General features: G+C 45.6%; 1 protein-coding gene across 4 annotated transcripts in view; it reads right to left on the reverse strand.

Moving 5' to 3' along the window:
* The window catches only part of MBNL3 (muscleblind like splicing regulator 3), a 64,886-nt gene extending 46,295 nt beyond the window's left edge, over positions 1–18,591 (reverse strand). For all 4 annotated transcript variants that reach the window (XR_004253861.1, XR_004253860.1, XM_032196294.1 and 1 more), the window contains exon 1: positions 17,782–18,591. Coding sequence is in view for 2 of the 4 variants with exons in the window: in XM_032196294.1 (XP_032052185.1) it covers positions 17,782–17,955 (174 nt within the window). In the remaining 2 variants the exon portion in view is untranslated. The remainder of the gene's footprint in view (positions 1–17,781) is intronic.
* Between the last annotated feature and the right edge of the window lie 1,891 nt (positions 18,592–20,482).

The raw sequence follows: 20,482 nt of genomic DNA on the forward strand, positions 1-20,482 counted from the left end.
CTCTGCAGGCAAATCCTGCTCCACACAGACAGGATGGCTTGTTAGCATGGAGCTCGTGTATTTAAACAAGTACCATCACCCTGGCAATTTTTTAAAAATTTTAATTAGAAATAAGGGTGACATGTTTCTGTTGTTCTCTGGTGGACTCCAAGTAGCCACAGGCACCAGCTTAGTCTCCCCACTCCTCATTCACCTGGCAATTAGGAAAGCCGAGAGCTGCTGTGAGTGAAATTTACTTTTGCACATTGCTGAATACAGCAATGTTCTGCTGAATTTCCCCAGGACAGCACAAAGAGGTCATGGCTGTCCTGCTTTCATGTAGGATTTTCATTCCAAGCTGTTTGTTATACTTGAAGTTCTTACAAACTCAGAACAGTTATTTTGTTGGGGAAAAGCCCTGTAGCTCCTTCATTATATTTTTACAACTTGACAACTCTTTCCAGCTCTGTTCTCCTGCCAAGCTCTCTTCATTCAGGCCAATGGCATGCTCTGCTATGCTCAATGAAAAACGTGTATTGATTTTACGTTTTTTGTTTTGTGGAACATTTTTGCTTGCTCCAAGCAATGGACAGTGTTTACCAAGTCCAAGACATATATATTGAAAGAGTACAGCACTGTCAAAGCATATTTTTTTATGAACTGCAGAGCCAAAGAGCAGGAAAACATATTTATGTGAGAGATTACTACTTGTGTTGAACAGCAATCTCATTTCACAAAAGAGGAAAAAAGTTGTGTTTTTTTTTTTTTTTTTTTTTAAACACTTATCCAGCAATACATTTTGATCAAGTTATGTTTTGTTCACAATCCGTTAACAGCACATACTTGAAACGAGGTTAAAACAGAACGGAAGTGTCATCAAGTTTGGAGTTCTGAACTTATCATTTGATCATATCTAATGTCTTCAAAGTATTCTGCTATGCTCCCAGGTTCAGGAATGTTAAAAGCATAGTGAAATATTTCTTTAATACAGTATCAAATACAAGTTTTCTCCAAGTGCAACAAGCTTTTATAGACATCCCTAGCCTTAGAACTGTCCAAGCAACGGATCAATAACAATTATGAAAGAATGCATTTAGTGCCCTGTAAAGAGAGCAAGCTTAAAAGCTTGTTTAGCCCTAGGATCACTGCATGTATTTAGAGTAGGACATAAAGCAGGTGACATCCTCCAGTGTTAATATTCCTAGGGGTGAATGTTTCTGTGTGGAGGTATTCTTAAGTAAAGAAATTGATTCTACCTGGAAGATAGAAACACTGGCATTTCATTGATTTTTTTCTGTAATAATTTAAAAAAAAAACACTATGCCAGTCTCAAAATATTGCACAAATACAGTATTAAAATCAACAATAACAACAAAAAAAAAAAAAACACAAAAAAAATTCTTTAATATGTTTTACACCTTTTGTCAGTGTTGCTCCAGATTGCTATTACACCAGGCCAGCTTTTGACAATACGAGGTGTAGTTTGTCTTGCTCCTTAAACCACTTTTTCATTGCAAATCCCATAATCCAATTCTACAACTTTCACTGGCTGATTGAATCTGTCAAGGTCATATGGAAAGTTGATGCTTCTGACCTTCCTCTACCTACAGTCTGTTGAATATTACAATTGAAGCAGGCAAACCACACGTAGACAGACCCAAGCAAAGTACATTAAAGCCCAGGAGAATAAACGTTAAAGCACTGTGTTCATGAATACAAATATCAGACGTGTGACCACCTCTGGCTGCCTCACTCCTTGAGTTTACACAAGGGAAAAGACAAACAAGGAAGCACAGACTGTTAACTAAGAGGCCAAACCCCAAACCCTCTCTCCTGTCCTATGGAGGGCAAAGTGATGCTCAGAAAGCCTCATTCTCCCTGTGCTTTGGAGATAATTAAAAACAAAACAAAAAACACAGAAAATGAACCTGCAAATAAAAACTTCTCCCCCCCAATTTTTAGAACTTGGCAGGAAATAATATCTTACCATCTGAGAATTAGCCCAATTTTTGTTCGTGTTGTTGCTTCACTCTGAAAGCAACAGCTTAATGGGCATAAACAGATTCCTGTTTTTCAAAAAATAATGAAAAAGTTAAAAAAAAAAATTATTTCCATCTGGGCTGACAATTCACAGGGAGAATCCTCAGTCTGGAAAAATAACTTGGCAGGATGTTTTTCAGCCTCAGCTACGAAGGGGCTGCCATGGAGTAACACAGCTGCACCGTTGTGCCAGCAGCTCTCTGGGCAGGGAAAGATGCTGGCTGGGCTCTCCTAGCTCCAGCTATCAGAGGGGGGCACACCACAGAAGTGCCAACCCCAGCTTTCCACCCTTCTGCTGGTGACACCAACAGACGTCCGAACAGCACAGGGTGGCCCCTCTTTCCATAACCTTAATCCACTGAAGAAGGTGACTACAGGCAGACAGAGCAGAGGATGACGTCCTCAGCTGCCACCGTAGGATCTGCTCCCAAATATTCACTTAGCATTCACCTCATAGCTGATGAGCTCAGGTTTGCTGGCAGCTATGCTCCCGAGCGTCAGCTACAGCTGGAGACCATCCACTACCTCCTACAGGCCTTTGAGACTGGTGCAAAGAAAGCACCTTCAAGAGAGCTCCTCCAGCCTGCTAAGCGCAATGGGAAAGACCGCACACCTTAAACAGGTCTGAGCTTCCAAGGGGGGCATCCAGGCCAAGTGCCATTGAATCACAGGCCTCCTCTGTCTAGGAGGCAGCAAGGCTTGAAAAGAAATGAAGTGAGGAAAAACATAATAATAAAGGAAAAGAAAAATAAAACCTGCCTTGCCCCAGGCAAATATTTCACCTTGGTTAGCTTTTGGAGATTGATTTGTGTTCTTTATACTTTATTACAGCCAGTAACGTATGCACATTTAAGTCACAGAGGATTTTTCATTTAAGAAAATTCCTTCAGATGTGTTCTTTAAGAAATGTCTAGCACTAGAAAGCAGATATGTCACCAATCTTAGCCACAATCTCAAGTGAAAGGAAGGTAAAGGCAGTGTAAATATTTGTTAAGAGTCCAGGGCACAGCCCACAGCAGCAGTGGAGCACATGGGCTGCAGCAACAACAGGAGGAGTCTTTTACAGACAGTAATTTGTCCGCAGACATTAAGATAATGCAATACCATCTCTGTGGGCAAAGAGAATTTGGTCAATAACACACTGCAAACTATGGGACAGCTTTAACTGCACGTCATGTGTGCCCGTCACAAGTACCACACAGGCAGCTAGTCTGAAGGGACAGCACGCCTAATTCTGTGCCAGCATCTAAAAACCTGTTAATTTATGATAGATATATTAGAGCAGCCTCAGCCACAGAAAAAACTTCTAATGATCTGTCCTCATTACAAAGCTCCTTGTGGAACCTTGTTCCTCCCAGTCTGTCATCCAGAGTCTCCTGGGGGTCTGTGCAAATTCAGGCTCCCTACCCTGCTGAGCCAAAGCAGATCCACAGCCTTGCTCCTAACTGAGCACAGTCAAATAATAAAACCTTCCCAGGACAGAAGCCAAATGGAGGCTGCAATGCTGACCTACAGACCCGGAAATCAGAGCAGCTATGGCAATATACTGCTCAAAGACCCCCAAAATCTAGTAACGTCTGTTTTCTCCAAACAATGCCAGAAACGGGGATTAACTCATAAGGCATTTTATAGAAAACAATTTCAGACGCTGAAAGGTTAATTTCATGTAGCTGCTGATTAGATCTGTTCCCTCTCATGTAACAAGAGCTGTAGGACAGGACACTGAAAAGGTTGTACAGCCTTATTCTGGAGATGTATCCACTTTCTCCTGCAGGATGCAACTTCTGCCCTGCCAGAAATCCTGACCTAAATTCTCTTCTGAGTGGCACTAGTACAAGCCCAGAATAACACTGCTCAGTAACAGAACAGTAAAGAGGGGAACGTGACATGTGTGTGTGTCTGTCTGTCCATCTCAGCAGACCAACAGAAATGGAACTGACCAGAGATTTCATTTCATCCCCTTTGTTTTTTGGAGTTTGTTTTTAGTAACTGCCAGATTCAGGTATTTAGGTTCAACAGCATAAAAGCTAAGGGAGGTGGAAGGAACTAAAGCACATCCATGTGCACACACTTGTTTATTCAGGCTTCAGTCGCAAAAAGCAAACTGATCAAATTACTTTTTTTTTCTTTTTTTCTGTCCTTTCCATATTACCACTCTAATTTCCAAACTCCTGCCCTCAACTTCCACTCTGAGCTGCTTATCCTCGTCCCAGTCACCCATACAATACAGCCTGCCTGCCATTCAGCCTTTTGCAGACACAAAGGAATGCAAAGATTCGCTTTCTAATAGAAAACAGCCTTTAAAAGCTATCTTGACAATATGACTTCCTTACATAAGCTGGCAGACACCCGACCTCATGTATTCTGCTGCTGCCACCGACAAGAGAGACCTTCAGACACAGCACAATCCTCTCTTAAAAGGACAGCAAGAAAAAGACCTTTCACTGCCCTGATCACGTAGAGCCAGGATGAGAGTCAGCTGTGATGCAAACATTAATTTGTGTTTAAGCAAGACGGGCCCATAGCGTATGGGGTGAGGAAAGATTTTTCTGCAAGGCAACGTGACCTTTCCTGAGGACATCTGCAGCCTCGCTGGCCACGTGAGAGGAGTAGCTGCTGCAAAGAAGCTCCAGTGTCATTAGCGAGTCTGGAATGCAGCACAACCGGTGCCTACGTCAGTGAACACCCGGCTGGAAAAAACGCTCTCACTCGTTTAAACTGATAGATGGACTTATGATAGAGCCTGGGCAGAAATCCCATGCAAACTTTTCTGTAAGTACCTCTGATACAAAGGAGGAGTATTTAAAGAATAGCACTAAAACTTTTTATCTTGCTGGGCTATTCCTGACAGGGTTACACTCAGAGGACGCTTTAAGTCGATTTGTGCCAACTCTAAGAAAACAAGACACCAAAAATCATTTACATTGGTGTTTTTATCCTAGCTAACGTTAGCTCCGTTCTGTGTAAATGCTTCTAAAGATTTTACATTACCTTGGGCTCTCCAAAAAACCCACACAGAAAAACACAAAAACAACAGCAATCAAAATCCTTTTAATCCACTCTGCGCTACATCACACAAGGCCACAACAGGGGATTTTTGTCTGTAGGAATACAAACACTCATCGATGAGACAGCTCTGGGTCCTGCTCTGAATACTACCCAAACATAGAACAAGACGGTCTTTGCCTGAAGAGTTTTCACAGTCTCAATACACAAGACTTGGTGGAAAAAACAACACTATTGCTGGGAGCAGCCTCAGTCACACCACAGATCTGCCACATGAAGAGCCCCCTTCTCTGCCATGTCTCTCTGCACTGTAGGAAGCTACAATATAGAACTGCTTGCTACCATTCTTTATGAATCATCTCCAAATTACTGATCCTCCATAACCATGAGGCTGTGTGACAGCAAGGGGGGAAAGCATCCAGTTACGATTCTGCTGAGACTCGCAGGAGGACTGACTCCATTGCATTTCACATCCAGGCAATTGAATTCAGCCTGCAAGTTGTGCGCACAGGCTCTGCAGGAGACCACTTCTGCGCTCCCTCCTCAAAGACTTGCTAACTCAGGCAGACAATTCACTTGGAAGCGAGCCTCCAGATGAGCCTCTCCTCGCTGCAGCTGCAGAGCTGCAGCCACGTGGCCCTGGGTGCTGAGCTCCTACCTCCCAGCAGCAGACAGGGTGCTCTCCCCACCTCTGCATCGCCAGCTGAAAGCAACCCCATCCATTTACCTCTCAGCCCCCAAGGCACTTTTTTTTCCTAAAGGCTCCAAACCGTGGCTCACAAACCATTTGAGTGGGCTCCGGTGACAGAAGTGTGACACAGAGCTGGTGGGGAGGCAGTGCTGGATAATCCACCCCCTGCTACAGCACGGTGGGCAGCCAGCCCGTGCCACTCAGGCTGGCGTGCCTGTGCCCAGCCTCTCCACCCCATGTGCCAGCCCCAGGAGCTCCCAGGAGCTATTTCCCCCCTGCCTGCAGCAGCCCCCACCACCTTCCCCTGCCATCCACCTCTCCCGGCCCCATGAACGTTTCAGACATCTCTGGCCTACTTTCATCAAGCTGACAGCTCCCCAGCTCTGAGCACCTCTGAGTCACTCAGCCTGCTCGCCTTGTTCCAGCTCCTACACCTCAGAATGCAACGGGGGCTTTACAGGCAACACGACTGACACAGCAGGGAGCCGAAGTCTGCAGGGAGGTAACCGTGATGATTACTGCTTATCTGCAAGTGTACCAGATGCACTGAACTAAAAAGTGACCACAGAAGCAACAGGAGGAGGGAGAGGCTGAGGAGACTGCCCTGGTTGCCTCGTTCAGTCCCCACTGACACCACCATCTAATAACAGGGGTGCAGAGGGCAGCAGAGCTGCAGGAGGGCTCAGGGACAAATAAACCCAGTGGGGAGGAGGATACAGAGCAGAAAGGAGGAGAAAGTGGGCATTGGAACAAGGCTGCAAGTCTTGTGACATGGGAGTGAGATTTGGGAGGACTCCTGCAAAAAGCGCCAGATGCATTTTTAACACCTGCCACTCCAGAGTTTGGGAAGAAGCAACACTGCATCAGAAGACAAGCCTGTGCCTCAGAAATCCAGTTTTATGCAACAAGATTCCCTCACAGGGAGTGAAGCACTTTACTTCCTACAGTTGACCTCAAACCTCTGGGAGTCACCTCTGCCATATCTGCGTGACTTTCCAAGCCCTCCTTGAAGGTTCATCTCCATTTCCTGCTTTCACTTCCCTACTGTCTGGGCTACTCAAGCATTTTTACATAGGCTGAAATGCCTCCCCCAGCAAGGCTCTTGCTTCCTCCTGCCAAGCTCAGAGCCCAGCCAGCACTCCGTACCTGCAGTGCCACAAAAAGGGACCCCCAGGAGCAGAGCCCCAGTACCACATGTGGCACGGTGCTGCACAAACGGAGCATGCACGATCAGGCTGAACTTAATGGTCAGAAAGCAAGCTCAACTCACGCTCTGATCCTGCGGTAACTACCAGCAATGGGAGGACACGCCGGTCAGCAGGATCAGCCGGTGCAGTTGAGATTACACGCTGAGGTTTTGTTTTCAAACTTTGCTCAGTTGTGGCAGGGGCTCTTTAAGGACTTAATCTCCATGTGATTGTTCCCAGCGCCAGCCGTGCCCCTGCGGATAATAAGGATTTAGGAACCCCCGTCACATAGAGGCTGCGCTCTCAGGCAGGCTAACTGCAACCCTCCTGTGGCTGCACTGCCCTGGCCGAATCCTGACCCCAGCAAAAGCAGACGGGTACTTCACATGCTCTTCCTGCAGCCCCTCGATGCAGTGGGGCCATGCAGGCAGGGCAGAGCTGTTTTCTCTCCATAAGCACACAGATTTGACCACAGCAGCTACCTGCTCATTCAAAGCAGAAGCAAGGAGACAGAGTTAAAGCATCACCATCTGGGCTAAGGGCTTAAACCCTCATCAGAGCCTGGTGTATGTACTGCTGGACAGGGACAAGGGCACCACTACCACAACCCAGCTGATCCCCAAACTCCTGTCTGTCATGGTTTACTTTGACGCCTAGTTTAGAAGAGACCAGCTAGAAGCAAACGCTGTGTTAATGTAGTGCCCAGGTAAGCCTGCCTCAAGTTGATCCGTTTAAAAGACACTGCTTCGCTGAGGAGCCGGGAGGATGAGAGCTGCCTTTTCCCTCAAACCTTCCTGCCTAGCAGTGATGCACACCAGCCCTCTCCAGCCATCGCAGTGGCAGCTAAGCCTTGCTAACCCCAAATGGGGATTCAACTCTCCAGCTGGGCTCAAAGAAGGTTCAGGAGGCTCAAGGCGTAATGTTTCTAAACCTGAGCTACTTTTCCCTTCTCTCTGCTATGAGATGATCCAATTCCCCCATGCACTGAGGAGCAGCACTCGCTGACATGGAGAGGCTGTGCCTAGAAAAGGAAAACTTGATCCATGCAGACCCACCCAGAGGGAGTGCTGGGGACAGAGGCATGACAAAACTCAGTGCACACCACTAACCAGTTAGCAGGGAACCAGGCAATGCCTCTGATATACTAATTCTCTAGGACCAGCTAGCTAAACTGATCCTGGGCTCCCATTCTTGGGACTGTTACTGTAAGCAGAATTTGTCTCCACTTTTTAAGGGTGCTTTCTTTGCGAGCTCACCTCAGCCAAGGGTCACAGTGTCTCCACAGCAGTTGTGCAGGGCTGGGCAGTGGGTGTTTCTGTCTCCTCTGCAGCCACATTAAAGCATGCAGAAGTGGCCTGTTTCGTGTATTCACATTCTACTCCCGCAAGAGAAAAACTTGTCCCCTAGAGCGCAGGCTGCCACCTTGCAAACAAGGTCAGACACCGACCTCCTCCCCCACTGTCAATGACCTTATTAGCACTGATCATGGTTCTAATAATATCCCACGTTGTAAGCGGGCCATCTGCTATAACATTTCGCTACAAACTTTGGGAATTGCAAGTGTGCTCGGTTTGAGTACGCTCATTTCTCAGCAAGCCCATTTTCTCCTTCAGGAGTATGTACCTTCCCCACGGTTTTAACTACGTGCTACAGAAAGGCACTTCTGGATCCCAGCTTTCCAGCTTGGAGCTCAAGCATAACACAGGAAACAGCACAGAGCCACACCAAGGTGCTGGCTTCAGACAGAAGTGAAAATAAACCTAGAGGTTAAAATCCAGCAGTCCAGAATCACAGCCACCAACTCTTCTGATGGTGGGGACAGAGTAACCAAGTCACTGAAAGCCAACACCAAGGCCAGACACTGAGCAGATGTTCAGAGAGTCAGATGTCAGAAGTGCCAAGGCTCCCATGAGCACAGATCACCACTCCTTTTGTGCCATGTACTTTATGTCGCATGGACAGTAAAAATATTTTACCACCTTAACACGTTAGATAGAGTTAAGCAGAATGTTTCCCCTTCTGTTCCAGGAGAGAGGGCTTTCAGTAACAGGCAGTCTTGTTTGCAGAACTAACCACATTTGATAGCTATTCATTTAGACAGAGTCAGGTTTTGAAATGCTTACTCAGTCACGACATCTAAGACACCCAGGGTCTCGTTACTACAGTAGCTCAACTCCACTCAGTCTAAGGCATTTTCTTTGTACTGCTTCTGAGAGGTCAAGAAGTACAATTAGGCATGGAGACTGGCATTGCAACACTTTTAAGGCAGGCTGCATCATAGCAAGACTTCGAAGGCTGTTTTTCCAAATCCTTGTTTTTTCCTTTAATCAAAAGGCCATCGTTTGACACAGTAGGAGAGACTAAATGGGACAAGTGGTCACTGCATGGTTCTCTGCAGTTTTAAGAATAACATTAATAAGCCATAAAGAAAATTGTGCTTGTATGGGGGCAACATTCACCCAAGTGCCTCAAATTCATTTATTTTAATACCAGCTTAACAATATTTATAGGGGCAGGTTTTCAAAGAGCTCAGCTCCTCACTTGGAAATCTAACCACTTATTTAAATGTTCTGTGGGAGATGTCAGACTATGGGCTCTCCAGAAAACCTGGCACATCTTGTTTGTATTTGTTTGAAAGCTTCCAAACATCTCAATTACATAAATGCACATTACTGCACCCTCTTTCAGATGAGTGAACCAAGCAGCAGAATGCAATTGTCAGCAAAGGGATTACATCAAACTGATGCTACACTACTGAAGAAATCCACCAACTCCATGTGCTCGTTCAGTGCCATTCTCCTTGAAGGAATCTTCCACCCTCTTCCCTGCAGCCAGCTTCATCAGGCTAATGCAATCAAGAGAAATAGCTGGGTAGATTTGCTGACGAAGCAGCAAGGCGGGACACCATGCCCAAGCGTGGCTCCACATTTACAAGGATCCCATTTGCCCCAACCCCCACTAGGGTAGGGACTTGCAGGTTTGGGACATCTATGTGAATCCCAGCATCAGCTACTGTTACAGATCAGGGCTAGACGAAGGAAGGCTTGAACTTCCTTCCCCATGTGGATCCAGCGATGCTGCAGGTTACATTACATTGGACACCGAGATGCCAGAGCTCACTTTAGGCACAACCAACCCCTCTGCACTCCCTTGGCCAGCTCCTGGCTCTGACTCACAGACACACAAGGGTAAATGTAAAAGCTGCTAGAACTTGCCAGCTAGGTTTTAGAGCCCCATCTCACTCCTTTCAGTGCAGAGACAACCCCTGGGGCTTGCCAAACACGGCATTGCATTTGCACTGGGTCACAGGCACTGAGCTTGTGCTTGCACATCCGAGCAGAGCTGGCAGGACTGTGAGCATGTGTGAAGAAAGCTCTACTGAACTGGAAAACCAAAGGTAAGAGAGGAAACTACAGGCAGTTCTTCCCCTTGGATAAGGGCTGATAAGGGCTTTCCCTCTCTCAAAACCTGATTCAACAGCTCACTTCAGCACAAGGAGTTCTTCGCTTTCCACAGTAATTCTAAACTGCTTAAAGTCAGACTTAAGTATTTCACATAACTGGAACGTCAGTCTGGAGGGCTTTGCCCTTAAAAAAGGGAAGTAAGACTCAGGAGCAGGAGATGGCATGCCATGGCCCATGCAACACTGCAATATGCCCATAAAAGGTTTCAAAATGTATGTGCTTAAGCGGACGCCGTAACTCAGAAGGGTTTAGAGTCACATCCCAAAAGAATTTCTCTCCTGCTTTTTTAGGCAACTGTGAGCAGCAGTCAGCACTTTACCATCATCTTCCCAACCAGAAAACCAAGGTTACTCTTGGCTGATATTAATAATGTAAATGCTGCTGGCTTTATCCTTTTGGGATAGTGGTTTGCTCACGCCACGGGGACAAGATCGGGACATTTTGAACTGCAGACAGCAGCAGAGGCCCTGCATTGCCAGGGCTGGCTGATGAGGAGAGGAGAGGTTGGCAGGAAAATCCTGCTGTTGAATTTGCTTGGCCTGTCTCCCCTAAGAGGCTGGCCTCCAAAGTGTGGTCTCAGAACAAGTTTGTGGCCACAGCTCTGCTATCCAACGCGTTCTAGGGAAAATGCAAACACATCTGAGAAACTCTCCCAAGGAAAAGTTAGAAAAAAAAATAAAATCACATACCTAAAAGAAAACTACAGAGGTCTTGTGTGGCTCCTTGCACCAAGACCACCTCAGGGGCCCAGCCCTCAAGTGCAAGTCTGCACTCGCACCTCTGCCAGACTCTCTGACCCTGACCCAAGGACACCACACGTGAGAACAGCACCCCAAATTCAGGCAACTGCACACTGCCATACACAGATCTGCTCAGCATCTCCCTGACGAGTTAAATCCCAGCATAACACCAAGCTTGCCAAGCACCCACTACAAAGCACATGAATTCCTGGGAAAGCAAGCACCCAAAATCTACCCTCCACAGGTATAAGAGTCTGAGGCCATTCAGGCCAATTTGGTATACCAGGACCAACTCTTTCAGGAAGAAGTCACCCAAACCTTATCAGTTAAGAAAGTATGAATCTCCAGGAATCCCCAAGAAGCCTTCTACACTGGGATGGGGTCTCACTTCTCAGTTTCCATCAGAGCTACTTGATGCTCCCAATATTTCCTCGGCTCTTCTAGCAATGAGCTAAGAAGGGAGCACTGCTCCAGCGTAGCACCAAAACTAGACTACGCACAAGAAAATCTATGGACATCTTGTCTTTGTCATGTTATCCTTGAACAACACCAGGTTTTTACAAGCCACATATCCTTGGAAACATAAAGGCCAAGATAAAGCATTCCCTGCTGAGGCTGCTCAGCTGCAGAAAGACCCAGTGGAGATAAGGATAGGGCTAACCCCTTCTCCCTCTACAGTATGCCTCAAAATCACCTGCTTGCTATAAAGCACAGAAAAGAGATTCCTGCCAAAGGCTCTGCCTTACATCTTTGCAAATAGCTGCAATGAATAATACCTTCCTGCCCCTTGCTGTCTGTTACTGTTCTGCAGAGTCAGCAGGTAACACAGGTCTGTTTCCAGTTGCTTTAAGTTCCCCATCCAGCACCTTAACAAAAAGCCAGGACCAAGGGGATTTCATCTCAGATGTTCAACCTATGACAGAGCAGCAAGAGGACAGCTCAAGACAGCATCCTTTTAAACCACCAAAGCCAGATTCACCAGCACACACCTGTCAGGTTCTGCTGTCAAAACCACAGTGGTACTTCACACAGAAGTGACTGTTTTGAGAGAAATACATTCACAACAGTTCCTATAAATAAAAACTTAGTCTAAATACGTTTCTCCCTTTTCCAGATATTTGATTCACTAGAAAAAAAATAAACTTAAAGCGTGCCATAAGACTTGCGATCATCCAGACGAGACACTGACTGTCAACAGCGTGCTGCTGCAAATATGTCTTATCATCAAAAGCTGCCACTATGCAGGTAAGTGACTTAACTGATGGGAAGGAAAGGTTTCTCACAAAGGTAACTTGGCTTAAAGTTGTTCACCTGACTTATTTGCACCTTCATTATGTTGAGCTCAGATATAGTCAGGGTCTCTCCAAAAATATCTCTATGGCTTTGTTTTCTTTCTTCCTCTGTAAGAGTGTAACCATATGCTAAGTTTAGTGGGTGTTTTCAGTTGTTTGCCAGTTTGTAGTTTATTTAAGTTGAAAAGATTTGACTGCAAATCAGTAACAATCAGAAATAGTTCTGATGAAGTCGGCAAAAAACAAGTACCAATCAGCATGAAACCTGTAAGGAACAACCTCAGGTACTCCAGTGTCAGGCCTAAACACAGTCAGCTTTTCAGGTTGCTGTGGGACTTTGAATACGATTACCAGATAGTGACCTCTTTTAGAGAACAGAGGATTTAAATAAAACTATATTACTGATTTTATGCATGTTCACAGATAACTTTTCTTTAGAATTTCATTGAAACACCCAGTAGCTTTATGAGTATTTTTAAATCTGATCTCCTGAAGTCAAAATTCATAACCCTAAAATTTTCACCACACAGTCTTTGTCTTTTGAAGTGCTCTTCAAAACTTTAATTTGCATATGGAAACACCTATTTATAAAGCAAATTCAAACAAAATAAAAAAAAGAAAAACAACACAAAGTTAGGCTTGTATTTTTTTAAACCATGAGGTCACGATACAGATACCCAAACTATGAGCAATATAAATTAAAGCTTCTTTGAACACCTGGCGTGTATTACCCACATATTCTTTAAATACCTCCTCACTGTCTACTAATGCTCTCTCTATCAGCTTACTGCTTATCAATTTGTGTTTCAAGTGAACTTTTTTTTTTTTCTTTTTCTTCCTGACATCCTTAGAAACTGAAGAATACAACTAACAATTTGCTGGCCAGTGAATTAAGAATCAGACAGACTCATACTGCGGCTGCCTGATCCCATCTGAATAGGAAGGTTAATGACTCTATGAGCACTCGCAGACAGCCCACCACAGTGCCACGACAAGCCTTTGTAGGAATTGCCATGAGCCAGCAAACCATGTCCTGACCCTTATAAAAAACACCAGCTATGCATGGGCCAGGGCATACTGAGCCTGGGAGAAAAGCTGATGAATGAACACAAAGGGCATCTCAGTTTACAGCGATGACAGTACAGTCTTCTCCTTTGCTCAAATGTTATTTTCTACTTTATAGCTTCTTAAACAAACGTTCCTTAGTGAAACATAACGGACTTCACACCACCTCACCAACTAGCAGCTGGGGGGGGAGGTGGCGGCAAGGTCTTCCCTCTGGAAAAGGATGAGCTGATGGCATTGTTCTGAAATGAGCCTGCTGTTGTCTGTACTGACATCCCTGCACGTGAAGGGCACCTCACGAAGACCACATCTTTCTTCTTCAGTGACACTGTTAAGTGATGTCTGAGTGTCCTCGTGAGACCTACCCAGGGGGTACTGCAGGGCTTTGGCCACTGCCCACCTGCCTCTGTGGTCCCCTCTGGAACAGGGCTGGCATGGCTGCAGCTGGACTGGGTACCCCTGAGCTGCCCCTCACCAAGCAGGGCAGACTTGTCCTTCCATTCAGGCAAATTAATAACACTGTTCCTAAAGACTAATGAGGGGGGGGAAGCATGAGTAGAGAGTGAGAGATCTCTTGGCATCTCATTCAAATCTGTGAACAGCTTTCTCACAGGAACTATTTTTAAATTTCGTATCAATCTGCTTGAGAAAGGTTCCTTCTGTTGCCTACAAATGTGCAAACTCCCCCTTCGAAGAACCACAGTTCCAGGACAAGATCCAGCCCTGCACTTACAACCTAATCAAGACCCAAATATTTCGTGACCAAAGCTTTTCACAACTACACATCACTCCTACGGAGTGTATGCTGGTGCATCCCACCGCAGCATCGATGAAGCCCCTGCAATCGATGAAGCCCCTGCATTACCTCACCAAGAGTCCTTTTTTTTTTTTTTTTTTTTTTTTTTTTACGTGCTTACAGGTAGCACACCCTCACATGTGAGCCAACAGACACCAAAGCATTCTGACTACTTCTGGAAGCACTGCTGCTCTTACCACTGTGACAGAAGCAGAACTGCTGTGCGAGGCTGGGGAAGGAAAAAATAAAAAAGGTGCAGCAAGCGCATAGATGCTGTGCGTGACCTGACCAGTGAGGTGAAACCATTGTATGCTGGGTTATCAGAAGTTCCTGTATGAACGCATTGTTCAGGCTTAAGAGGTCTGTGAGAAAAAACAAGCAACAGCACTACACAATGGATGCAGATAAGCAACCTCTGAACAAAGCCCTGGGCGACTGCAAGACAACGGGAAAACTTATTAGCAGCAAGCATCTTATATCCTGTCTCCAATAAAGCAACACAGATGTTCGGCTAATGCAGGGCGTGAAAAGATGAAAAGAGCACTAAGCAGTCATAAAGCCCTCCGCCGGAGAGGAGAGGGTTGGTGTTTAACAGCTGTCAGAGGGGAAGAGCAATTGAGCACACAAAGATGTGCACAGGACGGGCAGGGAAAACCTCCCTGTAACAGGTCTGAGAATGCAACAGCGTTAACAGGGGGACCTCAGTACAACGCTGGGCCAAGCCTAGGGTGGGCTGGAGGACTGAAAACCTCCTCCCCAGCAAGCAGCAGCATGGTGAAAGACAAAGATGAACTTCCACACATCGCAGCCACTGACAGAGAATAGTTATGCACCCAGACAGCAGAGGTGGTTACAGCTCTGGATGTGTGTGTAATGCTGCCCTTGCCACCGGTAAGGGAGGCCACTGTTATGACCACAAGCCCCTCGATACCATTGCAAACAGGGCTGGAGCTGGGCTCGCAAGGCCCAAGAACAGAAAGGCTATTGTTCGGGTGGTTAGTCACCAGGGCGGTTATCTCCACTGGGAAATGTGCGGTGTGCGCTCACACATCCACCTACCCACCCTTGTTAGCCTGCCACAACGGCTGGGAAAGCAGGGTTGGGAGCTGCACCCTTCAGGGGATGGCAGAACCAGGCTCTGCCCAACAGGAGCACCTGGACCCATGGGGTTACAGAGAGGAGCTGTGGGGCTGGGGAAGGAAGGGCTGTGGCTCACTCCTTGGGTGAGGAGAGGGGTGCAGAACTAGCCCCCCCCAACCCCTGGCCACGTGCTGAACAGTCTGCTCTCTGCCAGCTGTAATTCCTGGGAGGCAGAGCTGCTGGCCCTCCGCAGGGCTATCAGAAGCCTGAAAAATCTGGAAAACCTGTTCCCATGAAAATTCAGGCCACATAACTAGCACATATTGGGCATCTGCTACTGTGTCAGGAGAAAACTGCAATGAGAACATTATTAACAGCCAGTTAGAGAGGAAACAAGCTGAGCTGTAGAGACATACCAAGACCATACCAATAGAGCCAACACTTTTTTTTTTTTTTTTTTTTTTCTTTTTCCCCTTTTTCAACATGGTGTTCCCCATCACATTCCTCAGTGCTGATGCAGGAGAAGTGCATGCTCTTGCCAGCAGCAGGGATTTGAACCTGTACTGTGAATACATGTGTCCTGCACATCCCACGGCCTGAGCTGTGCAGAGGAAGAAGAAGGCCCAGCACAGAGAGCCTGGGCACGTTACAAACACTGTGCTGCAACCGGGGCACGCGGGGAATCGTCATGCACTGGGCACTGCTGTCAGAGTAGCTCAGTGCCAAGAGGGGTGGCTGCGCAGTGGATGCCCCCCTCAGAAAGCTGCAAGCATTGGGCAGGTGCTGCAAAAGACATGGTAATCTTACATGGCATTACAGCACTCCTTTCAGTTCACAAATGAATGCTATAAAACGTAAACATATTAATCTCTTCATTCAAAATATCTGCACTGCCACTGGCTACAATTCAAGAAGTTTCAAGGGCATAAAGAACATTACTTCCCCCCCCCTCTGATAAAGAATATTTCTGTCTCTTACTGTCAGCAGGCCAGCAATGTAAATGAACATTTGAAAGTCACTGTACAACTAAGTCATTGTATACGCTCAGATTAAAAAGAGCAAAACCAAATGCAAATAGGAAGCTTGAACTTCTTGGTAAAAGGGAACAGAAGTGAAAATATGAAGAAGCCACAAACAGTAATAAAATGGGTAAGCCCATGTTAGACCAGATCCAGTCCTGGTCTGAACCTGCACATACATAATTCCACCAGTTCTGTTAGTCATTGTGCTCATAAAAATAAACCCAAAGCTTTTCAAGCAACAGTTGAAGTTCAAGTGAAAACTTTTCAGCTTATAAAATTTACCAGATTCCTTTTAGATATTCAAACAGGTTAATTACTCAAATCAAAACATTAAACACAATGTCAAGAGTTCTCGAAAGCAATCACTTATCCATGACATCTCAAGGTTTTTATCATCCTAGTTAAAACACCTTTGAGGGGCCCCACTTTCAGGAGAGAGGGAAAAAAAAAAAAAGTTCCTTTCCAGAGACCTCCAGTGAAGTGACCCAGAGATGCTCACGTCCCCTGTCAACCCACCCTAACTCAGAATCTGAGTATTTCAGAAGTTTTGAAAGTTACCCCTGGAACTCTGACAGCAACAAGCAACCAAGAACCATTTACTCCCTGCAAAATTGACTTTACAAAGATGATCACTAGCAAAAAGGTTCAGCTCTAACTTAGACAATACTAGCGGAACAATTGTGTTTTTATATCCCTTGCAGAATGCATTTTCCCAACAACCATTTTTTCCCTGTGAACACCACTCTCCAAATATTTTGCCTGTTCCTCATCTACAGGACAGTGGTAGAGTGCAACTGCAACTCCGTCTCCAGGAAATACACATAAAGCTGATTCATTATCTTAAAATGTTGCTTTTATTTCTGCTCATTAAAAGCACATTTCAGATCCCTGCACTGAATACATAGCCAATGTGCTCTGGACACAAATTAAAGCACTGGGTTTCAGTTCTCTACTTTTCTCATTTCAGTTGCATTTGCTGCCCACATGAATTCTCCATTTTAGTGAGAGCTGTATCAGACCTGAGGTAGAAATCAGAAAATGCTCTGGATAAAATCCTCTTTTTCTTTCTCTCTCCCCCTGTGATCTCTGACACTTCATGCAATTGCACCTGATGTCAGACTCAATCAAAACAGAACTGCTGCAGAGTCTCCCCCCCATCACTTATTTCTACTATCACTATGATTTCTAAACAAAAAGCTGTCTGAAACTTTCAATTTTTGAATGAGACTGAACAAAGGAAAAGCAGACTCCTGCCTAACCTAGATTTTGGGAGTTACATCCCACACCAACAGCAACCTCTCCGCAGAAACGGAACAAAAACCAGTTATTCTGTATATCTCATACCCCAGCACGCCGAGTGATTCAGAAGAGAAGGAAAGCAAGTGAGCTTAGGTAATGCATGTGTTAGACAGTCCTCACCTTTAGGGAGTCAAAGCAGGCAATAACTCGACCATTTTCCACATGGCAACTCCGTGACGGGTGGGCGAACTTGCACTCTGCATCAGACCGAGAACAAGTACCTCTCTGAAACTCTCGACACACTTCTAATGTCAGCCATTTTGTATCACGAACCAGGGAAACGTTTACAGCCATATTAAAAACAAAAATTAAAATGCAAGCAATCACACCCTTCTTTAGGGCAATATTTACTGCTGATCTTTTTTTTCTTTTTTTTTTAAAAAAAGGGTAAAAAAGTGAATTCAAGTTAAATGTGAAGAAATAACTAACTTGTTGCTTTGGTAGAACTCCTATTCATCAGCACTTAGGTTTTCATTTAAGTCAAATCGTGTTTGTTTAAACAAGAATTAAACATAAAGCCAATCATAAAATAGAAATCTTATCAGAATAACTGAAAATCAAATTAGAGGCCAGCTCCTAAAAGTGCAATTGTAGAAGTTAAAATATAAGTGTTATATTTTGTGCCACTGCCTAAGTTACTTGAAAATAACTGGCAGACTTTCAAAAGAATTCTGTGCTCTCCAGTTAATGGTTTCAATTATTCTTGCAAAAAGCATATGCTGCTGGCAGCACTTCAGTTTGTGGAATGGTCTCGGTCCTTAGGGGGAAAACTTTTTTTTTTTCCTTCTTTTTCTTGCTTCTAAAAATTACGGTTCACGAGCATCAAAACAAGCTGAAGGATGTTAGATTTTTTTTTTTCTTTTTTAAAATATTTGCTACATACTCGGGGAAGAAAAATGGCTGAGCAAACTGTGTGTAAATGGGGAGCAAAAAAAAAAAAAAAAAAAAAAGGAAGAGGATGGATGAGTTGCCGTCAGGGTATGAACTGCAAGCAACGCCAAATTAAAAAGAAAGGGGGGCAAAGGGGGAAGAGAGAGGCAGCCCTAGACAGAAATCCAAGCAGCGGTGGCTTCAGGAAAGGCACTTTTCAGCAACCTGCAGGAAAAAGAGAAATAGAATCAGCTACAACAAGACAATCGCCCCCTTTCCGAACTCGAGCTGTGAGCAGCAGCCGTACTCGCTGGAGAGGGGCTCCCCAGACACTGACAGTGCGGCACAGTGCAGTCAGCCATTGTAGATAAAAAGGGCATTTCCCACATGAAGCTGCGCATGGTAGGAGGAAGCAACCAATTGGATTTACTGTTGCAGCAGAAGGGCTGGGCAGCCACCCAATAAAAGAGAATGTTTCACATCGATCTCTTCTGGCAGACGTTCATTTTTGTGCCCACTGCACAGAAAATGCCTCGCTCTGACGCCGCCGGCCTCCGGCACTACCGGGGACGCAGCTCGGCGTCGGGCATTGGGCACCGCCGGCTGCTGCCAGCCCCGCTGTGCCACCACCCGCACACCCGCACACCCACCCAGAGACCCCACTGGGCACCCCACACCCCGACACCCGTGGCTGCGACCCCACAACTGCCTGCGAGCCTCCGCCAGCAGGCAGCCGGCCGGGAGCGGCACCAGCGGGCAGCCCTTCCAGACAAAGGACGGGTATTTCGCTGTTGGGTCTTTCTTGATATGTGTATTTTTTCCATTAATCTTCCCCCCTCCTTCCCCCTTCTGTAGGAAGCGTGCTGGCAGGAAGAGCAGCCGGTGGCTCTCTTGTATACAAAGCAGAAGGAGCTGCCACAGCTCAGCCCTCCAACTGCTCTAAGGTGTTGTGCTTAACCCGTTGCTGGCTGCAGCAGCGGTCTGGGATGTCACCTGAGCACAAACTACCGATTCACAAATTTGGAACCTGCAAAAACACATAGCAAACCTGACGGGGAAACCTGAGCCACATGCAAGGGGAAAATATTAACTCGTTGCTCACAGCCGTGCTTTTCTGTGAGACTAAAGACAACTCTAATTACTCCAGTCCCAGCAACTTGCAAGCAATTCCCAGAACATCCCTGTTCAGGGTGTCCTTGGCATCCACTAAAATGTTAAGCCATCCTTAGAGTTTTCCATTCTCATATTTCATGTACCGGCGCCATCTGATAGGACTGGGCTGTTTCTGAGTCCCCCAAATCCAGCCCTTTATCATTCTAACGTGCTGCCGTTCCCTCTTGCAGACACTTAATGGGTGCAGCATGTTGCTCGTGTGACTGCTATTAAGACTTCAAACTTCTGCACAAGAGCCTTCAACTACAAGAAAAGGAAGCTTAAATTCCTCTTATTATTGGTGTGTTATTACAATTACGCTGATTGGTAACTGAAACCTACTGGAGCTGGAACAGTCAAACAATGCTACCAAGGAAGGAGTGTGGGAAGATGCTGTCATCAGCTGCAGGGGGTGGGGCAGGGAGGCTGTTTGATTCATGGATTGAATTATTTCACATTAAAAACAACATTTGCTAAACCTACATTACAAGTATTTTCTAGGCTAATTGAAGCCAAGTTCATAACAGAAACTGCCCAGATTTCTGCGTTCAGGATGGCACCTTCAGCACAAAGATTCAGCGAACCCATGCTTCTGGAAAGACCTCTGAATTTTTGCACATCAGGTGGGGAACAGACTGCAAAGATCAGATTTGCCAGGCATGTTTTAAACTTCAAAGCAAAAGAAAAAAAAAAACATATCTAGCCACGCTCATGTCTTCTGGGTTTCGTAAGAAACAGAGATGCTCTCAATCAATTCTGATTTTGCGAGTGGGGCAAATCTATACATGAATCCCACTTG

Source organism: Aythya fuligula, chromosome 13, assembly GCF_009819795.1.
Source record: "Aythya fuligula isolate bAytFul2 chromosome 13, bAytFul2.pri, whole genome shotgun sequence".
Taxonomy (NCBI): Eukaryota; Metazoa; Chordata; class Aves; order Anseriformes; family Anatidae; genus Aythya; species Aythya fuligula.